This window comes from Setaria italica, chromosome V, assembly GCF_000263155.2.
Source record: "Setaria italica strain Yugu1 chromosome V, Setaria_italica_v2.0, whole genome shotgun sequence".
Classification (NCBI taxonomy): Eukaryota; Viridiplantae; Streptophyta; class Magnoliopsida; order Poales; family Poaceae; genus Setaria; species Setaria italica.
Window position 1 is genome coordinate 23,519,680 of NC_028454.1, and position 7,715 is coordinate 23,527,394.

At 45.3% G+C, this 7,715-nt stretch overlaps 1 protein-coding gene across 1 annotated transcript in view; it reads left to right on the top strand.

Annotated features, from left to right (window-relative positions):
- The first annotated feature begins 3,160 nt into the window (after positions 1–3,160).
- LOC101779363 (protein argonaute 16) overlaps positions 3,161–7,715 on the top strand; it is a 10,233-nt gene continuing 5,678 nt past the window's right edge. The window contains exons 1-2 of the mRNA XM_022826667.1: positions 3,161–3,398; positions 6,706–6,913. Of these exons, the coding sequence (XP_022682402.1) occupies positions 3,161–3,398; positions 6,706–6,913 (446 nt within the window). The remainder of the gene's footprint in view (positions 3,399–6,705; positions 6,914–7,715) is intronic.

The window sequence follows — 7,715 nt, forward strand, 5'->3', positions numbered from 1 at the left end:
CGCAATTCATCTCGTCCCCACGTAATTACAAGGCCCGGCCCCCACCCCATGCCGCACACCGCCGGCCGCCCGGTCCCCCACCACCGGCCGCCCCTCGCGGGCCTATAAAAGGGCCACTCGCCCAGCCTCCCTTGCCACACCACCACCACCCCAGCTCGCCACCGCCGCCCGTGCATTGCCGCCTCCCGCCGCCGCCCGTGCGCCGCCACCTTCCGCCTCCACCCGAGCGCCGCCGCCACCTTAACCCCCGCCTCCAATCCCTCACGGTAACATGCAAAATGGAGCCCCATTCCATCCCTCCGCCGCCCCCGGCCCACGGCTCGCCACCGGCGAGGTCCGGCCGGCTAGCCGCCGCTGGTCAACCCCATCTCTCTCTCCCCCTCCAAGTTCCTGGAAAGGAAAATAAGAATGCTCCGGATTTTTTATCTGACCCCCACATTTTCCCAAATTACAAACAGGCCCTTCCACCACTCTCATAAACCTATTCGCAGATATGTCCCTCCACCTCCAAAAGTATTCACAAATAGGTTCCTGGTTTAGCGCAAATCAATCCTAAACCTTCCTTTTAAGCTCCTAATTCATGTTCAACCCATCATTTCATGCGCCAAACTTTCTCCAATTGATCCCAAATTTTACCACGTACTCCTCCAGAATACTTTCGCCGATCCATATCCAAATTTCCTAAAAATAATCTTTCTACCTATTTTCCGTTCACGTTTTCTGTTCGGAGTTCACGGATAAAAACCGATTTCCTTTTTATTTATTTGTGTGCCTGTTTGTGTGTGCCGTAGATCGCGGATTGCCCGAGGAGGAGCTCGAGGAGGAGTTTGACCGCGAGCCCGAGCCCGAGGACCAACAGCACGAGCCGGAACTTTCGGAAGGCTTTGAAGACGGCAAGTCCAATCTCACCCTTTGATGCATATTTAATACCTAGTTTTTCAAACACAACCTATGGGCCCGTTTTACAAAATGCATATTATTTCATTGCAAGACATGGTTGGATAGCCACCCCTTGATTGTTATGAACATTCCTTGTTACCCTACGGTTGTCTCTAAATATGACTCGCTCTATTTGGTCGATAACCACCGCTAGAATGCTTAGGAAATTGCTACTTAATTACAATCATTATTACAATGGTGTATTCGGAAAATAAATGTGTGCGTGTGTGCAAGTGAGAAAAATGGCTTTCCGGGTTCAAAGGAAAAGGATGTGTAGAAAGGATGGATGGGTATTCCTGGTGTGGGATGCCAGGGTGTTGTGCTCGTACCTTGGTGGTTGAGCAATGTCGGGAGATATCCATCTTGTCGTGGTTAAGGACCGAGTTGATGTGTCATCTTGCCTAATTCAACCATCGTGCAACCACTCGACCCTTGTATGGGCAACGGCTTAGCATAAATCCCACTAGCTGAACTGATAGTCTTCAGGGGTGCTGGTGAGCAACGGGAGCCCATGAAAAAAGAGTAAGATCTTGGTGACTTAGGTTCCGGTTTCGGTCTCGTGGATGAGCCGTGAACTCCTTGGGTGCTTCCGTGAGGGCTAGCCAGTCTTAGCTAAGGTGGGTAATGGCTTTGTTAGGATCCGCACCAGCACTAAGGTGATCGTGCTGCGGTACCCTACTTGTGGGAAAACTGTACAACCTCTGCAGAGTTAAAACCTATCCGGGTAGCCGTGTCCACGGCATTGGACGAGTTACGGCTTGGTCACATAACTAGTACTTGGGCATGGATGGTCACGGGTGCGTGTGTGTGTGTGTTGGGTTTTGGAAGTGTCCAGCAGTTGTGCCGTGAGCTATGACGGACGGGGAGTCCGATAGCAATAAAACTTGGATCCTTTGTGTAGGATCAACCCCACTCCATGTTCGGTTACCAAAGAAAAGCTTTACAAAAATTTGTTTGAAAACGAGCCTATGCATGTGTTTAAAATCTAGCTTTATTGCAAATAAACTCTAGCCTATCCTTGATCTATCTTGTGCATATAATTGCTTGTATCCCCCTCCGTGGATGGGGTTGGACTTGTTGAGTACATTCGTACTCACCCTTGCTTCGTAACTACAGAGGAAGACCCGGACTTCATTGCCGAAGACCTTGAGTAGAGGTTGTGTCCACACCCAACGCTGCATGTGGTGTTGGCCTTTCCAAGATGCTGCTGCTGCCGTGTAGTCCCGAGTGCTGTCTTTTGGTAGTCGCTTGGTTAGCCGCTGTTGTTTATTTACTTCTTATCGCTGCGTGGCTTTCACGCCCACTCCCCCGGGAGTTGTACGGTAACTGAATTATCTATCGAATAAATGTGTTATCAGCCTCCTGGGACTGATCATTGTATCACATTTAGTCTCTACTTATGTGGGGATGCTTCAGGTGGTATCAGAGCCGTCGTTGGCTGTAGGACGCGACCTTAGGACCGGATTAGCCCTTTTGACCAAAATAAAAGATTTATAAAATTTCTGCCTACCTCTGCTCTATTGCAAAACTAATTTGTGCCCCGAATCTTTTCCAGATGGCCGAAGAAGGATGGCTTAACAGCCACTGCCTGGAGGAGCCCGGTTTTCCCAGATTGTTGTTCACTTGCATGGACCGTCTTGGAATCTATGAGCGTCCGGAGTACACCAGCAGGGAGTACGAGGACCGCGGAACCCCTCGATGTGAGATGATTATCTACATCAGGCGGAGTAGCCGCTACCCCGACATCCAGCCTTGGAATGTGACTGCCACCGGCTTCCGGCACAAGAATACCTATCAAGTGGCAGCTCGGAAGGCCCTCCGTTTCCTGTGCTAGATCTACGAAAGGCACATCGGCCGTACTCCGATGAAGTTCTACCCGCCTGTCAAGAAGAACCACCCGGTATGGCTGGCTCGGGTGAGAACTTTGGAAGGACGTGGACAGCGCGAGGACGACCCCACTGTACTCCACATGGCTGCCTACCTTCTCACCTTGGACGAGCTCTACGACGAGCAGGCTGCTAAGTTGAAGTAGCAGACTCGTAGGGTCGAGGACGCAGAGGTTATGGTGAGGAGGCTTCAGGTGAAGTTAGCCGCCGCCAAAGCTCGAGCCGCAACCGCCCGAAGCAATGAGGCCATTGCCATTGAGGCTCTCAAGGAGGCCGAGGATCGGCACTCCAAGGAACTGAAGGATGCCCACCTCACCATTCGTGCTAGGAGGAGGATGGTGGCCATCGAGGATGAAGAGGCCCCTATCCTTGAAGAAATTCCCATCGCCCCAGGGTCCAGTAAATGGAAGAGCCCGGATGCCACCCCAGCGCCACCGCCTTCGGAAAGGAACTCCAAGGTGTCGGATGGAGAGGCGCCAGAAACCCCTCCAGCGGGCGGGACTCTAAAGGATGAAGTGCTGGCCCTCCTCATCCCGTTAGAAGACCACTCAGTCCAAGGAGAAGACTCGCCTCGTGAGTAGTATGCCCAGCCCAAAGTTGCCCAGGGAATGAAGCCGTCATGGTCCGCAGTTTAGAGTTGTACCCCCTTCAGTTGTGTTGCTGTAACCGGTCGTGTAGTACATGTTCTGGTCTTACCCCCAGAAGTGTTGTACCCCCCTTGGCAAAATAAATAAAATCTCTTGTGTTTGTTGCTTGTTAGTCTGTGTGTTTGTCGACAGGAGGTGGATTCTGTCTCTTCGAAAATATGAATTAACCACCTTAAAGATCACTAAAACCCAAATCCTACTCACATAAAGTCTCACTCAATCTGCAGATGCTGCTTCAACTCAGGCGCTTTGGCTTGCCCGACTGCTCGGTGATCTCCTTGGCAGAGACACTAGAGCGGTGGAGCTCAGGGTGGACAGCAAGTTCGCTCTGGCCCTGGCAAAGAATCCCGTTTTCCATGAGCGGAGCAAGCACATCCGGGTGAGGTACCACTTCATTCGAGGTTGCTTGGAGGAAGGAAGTATCAAGGCGAGCTACATCAACACCAAGGATCAGCTTGCGGACCTACTCACCAAGCCCCTTGGGAGGATCAAGTTCCTTGAGCTCTGTTCCTGGACCGGGATGGTCCAACGTTCCCATAAGACGACGCACAAGGCTTAGGGGGAGAATGCTGGATAAGTCTTGCAGTCCTTGTGGGGTTGCTGGTTGCTGTACTGTTGCTGCTGGTCCTTGGCAGTTAAGGACAGTGGGTACTGCTGGTCCTTGGCAGTTAAGGACAGTGGGGCTGCAGCATATGCTTGCTGCAGCACCACTTTTGTTGACTACTTTTAGAGTAGGACAGTCCTAGGCATTTAGACTAGATAGGACAGCATCAAAAAGGCATCTTAGACTAGCATATGCCTTGATGCTTGGCTGGTTGGCTACTTGGCTAGCTATAAATATGTATCCCCAACCCTTGGTTGGACATGGCATTGTGGAAAGAAAACCTAGAAAATTGCCCCAACTCTTCCTAGTGCCATCCTCTCAATGAGAGTTACAGTTCAGATCCTAACACATTGAAGAAGAAGTATTAACTTACACAAAGTTTTTGATGCTTAAACTATAGCCCACGCTTACTCTCACACCCACCGCATCATCCATCGATGGCCAACAATGTTCACTAAAGCCTGCAAACTTTCTTTATCAACCTCAATTTACCCACGTCACAGGTATCCCCCAATAGAATTTTGAACCAAATAGAAGCTCAACATTGCAACAGTAATCTATTAGGTCCAAACTTCAAAGTTGTGTTTTGGATTTCTGAAAATCAGCTTGCAGTTTTGCACCTCAGAGTCTCGGACTCTTGGGTTGGAGTTGGTGATAGTTTTGTAGTGTTAGTTTATGATCTACAATTTTTTTTACCTCTGTTCCAGCTTATACGTTGATTGGTTTGAAGTCACTGTGTTTATTAGGCTCATTCCTCCTCTATTTCCCCTCTAGCACTGCTTTGAGGTCGAGGCGTCAGTTGTTTCATTTCTTTTTTTTTCATCTCCCTTTCCTCTTCGTCATGTTTTGTTTATAAATTACAAATGTTTTTGCAATTTATGATGATGCGGAGGTAATACCACATCTTTTTGGCCACTGAGAACAGTGTTCTACCAAACACAACTTGTTTCTATTGAGTTAGACTTAGTTTTCTGATTTAGTGGTGTTTCCCAAAATTTACTTATGCACTTTGTGAGATATCTTGGGATGTGCTTTTATTGCTTTGGGCCTTGGCCTTTCTGGTTTTGTGGTGGACGGATATTTTGTTTACTTGTATATTTGCTTTTGATACTCTAGAGCCAAATGCATCTTTGCTCCCCTTTTTCTGAGTTTGAAAACAGTGTGCTAGACTCTGTTGTAGACATATTTTATTTGGATGGAGATTTGTAGTTTTTGTGCCATCTAGTTCTCTGTGTAAGCACATTCCTCTGAGTTTTTACAGTGTTTTAGCCAAATTTCTACACAAAATGGTCCCCAAATGTATATTGCCACTTGGCCTTTGGGCTTCTTTGCTAATGATCCCGCAGGAATCAATAGGCATTTGGGTTACCTTTTCGGTTTTCCTTTTTAAAATATGTACGTCCTTCTTGTTTATTGATTTATTGTTTTGTTTCCTTTTGCTTTCAAACAAAATGCCATAAGGTTACAGTTTCATGCATCAAACAACTTATTCTTCTTGCAAGAAAACTTTGGTAATATCTGCTCCTTTCACTTGAGCTTCTTTGTAGAAAGACAAAAACATACACTAAATGCTTGATTGATGTTATAAGCATATGTTTATTTACATTCCTCTCTTTGTTTTATTCTGTGTATTGGTTTGTCAGTGTGATGTCTCCAGTAACAACTCGCATTTTCTGGTTGTCTTTTGCACCAATTGAGGATTGGTCAAGAGTCAAAGTGATGCAAGCTATGGCTAATTTAGTTGTCACTGTAGATTGTCTTGGTGGAATTAGTTGAAATGGATGCATATTGATGCAGAATACTCAAATGTTAATTTGTATTGTTGATTGTATTGTCTTAATTATTATGGATAATTGTGCAGCATTTAAGTATTCTCTAGTAAATACCATGTGTTTCTTTTGTTTTTAGAGCCAGGCTCCATGTTTTGACGAGGATCTCCCCTAACAAAGTTTATTGTGTTTATGGAACATTACAATGTTTATTTTTGCAAAGATTTATTCCAATGGTTATCTATTGTTTCTTTGTCATATGGAACACGAGCATCTTACCTTATTCACATGCATTATTTGCATGCCTTCATGTTTCATATGCTATTTCCTTCATCTTTCCATAAAATTAAATTCATCTTTCCATAAAATTAAATTCTGATGGCATCATTTTGCCTGATTTGTTTGCCTACATGTTTAATATCATTCTTCACAATACTCGCAAGGAAAACTCATCTATGTGTCTATGTGCTATTTCTTCTTCCTTTTTTCATTTTTTTATCTCTTACACTTGAATAACGATTTTCTTTGGATGCCTGATAGTATGGCTGCTAAAACGGCTGGAGCTGTCCAAGTGCTTAAGGATGACACTGTTAAACGCACACCGATAGCACGACCTAGCATTGGTCATGAAGGAAAGCCGATTAGGTTGTTGTCAAACCACTTCGCTGTGAAGCTTAGAGGAGTCGATGCTGTTTTCTACCAATACAGTGTAATGGACAATTTTGAAAATCTGTTTCTTGCTCATTTGTTTTATTCTGAAATTAATTTTGGTTACATTGTAGGTACAATTCTTCTGCTGTTCTGCATGTGTTACTTGCTCATATGTTTTATTCTGAAATCGCTTTTGGTTACATTGTAAGTCTCCATCACATCTGAGGATGATAAGGTAGTTGATGGTAAGGGTATTGGCCGAAAGGTCATTGATAAACTGTTGCAAACATACAGTTCTGAACTTGATGGGAAGGATTTTGCATATGATGAAGAGAAATGTTTATTTACTGTGGGGCTACTTCCACAGAATAACTTTGAATTCACTGTTATCTTGGAAGAAACATCTTCAAGGTACCTGCACTTTTAGTTCTAGTAACTTTGCAAACTGATATGGTATAAAGTGAAAATGTATGAGTGTTGTTTGATTATCCTGCTTAGTTTATTTACACACTTTCCATATATGCATATCTTGCATTGCTACTAGCTACCATCATTCTAAATTTTACTTCAATTTTTTATATTTTCAATTGGAATTTCAGTTCAGAGTTATGTAAAAGTGAACCATCTATAGACATCTTGTTTTTGTTAACATATATAGAGAGAGATATACATTTTCTTTCCCTTTTCTCTTTTTGGCCCATGTAGGCCTCATGGCCCATTTGGTCCATACAATGTATATGTGTAACCCTAGTCAATGCAATGGATAAGGTTCTGGTCATTCTTCCCTAACACTTTTATCTATGTGACCATGTGGGACTAGGTTTTCATTCACGCTGTCTTGTACACTGAAATAATGGTATTGCAAAAAAGGAGATATTTTAGTACTAGGTTCCTTGCTAACTCTGTTTTGTCCAGCATGTTGGCCTAGAAATCCTTGCCCCACAGCTCACTGAGGTCTCCTTCGATGATTGGTGGAGAATGGTGGAGAGTGCGGTGGGTGGTGAAATGAGAAAAGGTTAAACTCCCTGATCATTCTGGGGGCCTGGACCATTTGGAAGCACCGCAATGATTGTGTTTTCAACGGCGCTACCCCAAACATCACAACAGCCCTGATGTTGGCTAAGGATGAAGCCAACTTGTGGAGTATGGCAGGAGCTAAAGGGATCACCTTGCTCACTGCCCGGGGAGTATCTGCTTTCGACCTCAGGCCCGTTCACGT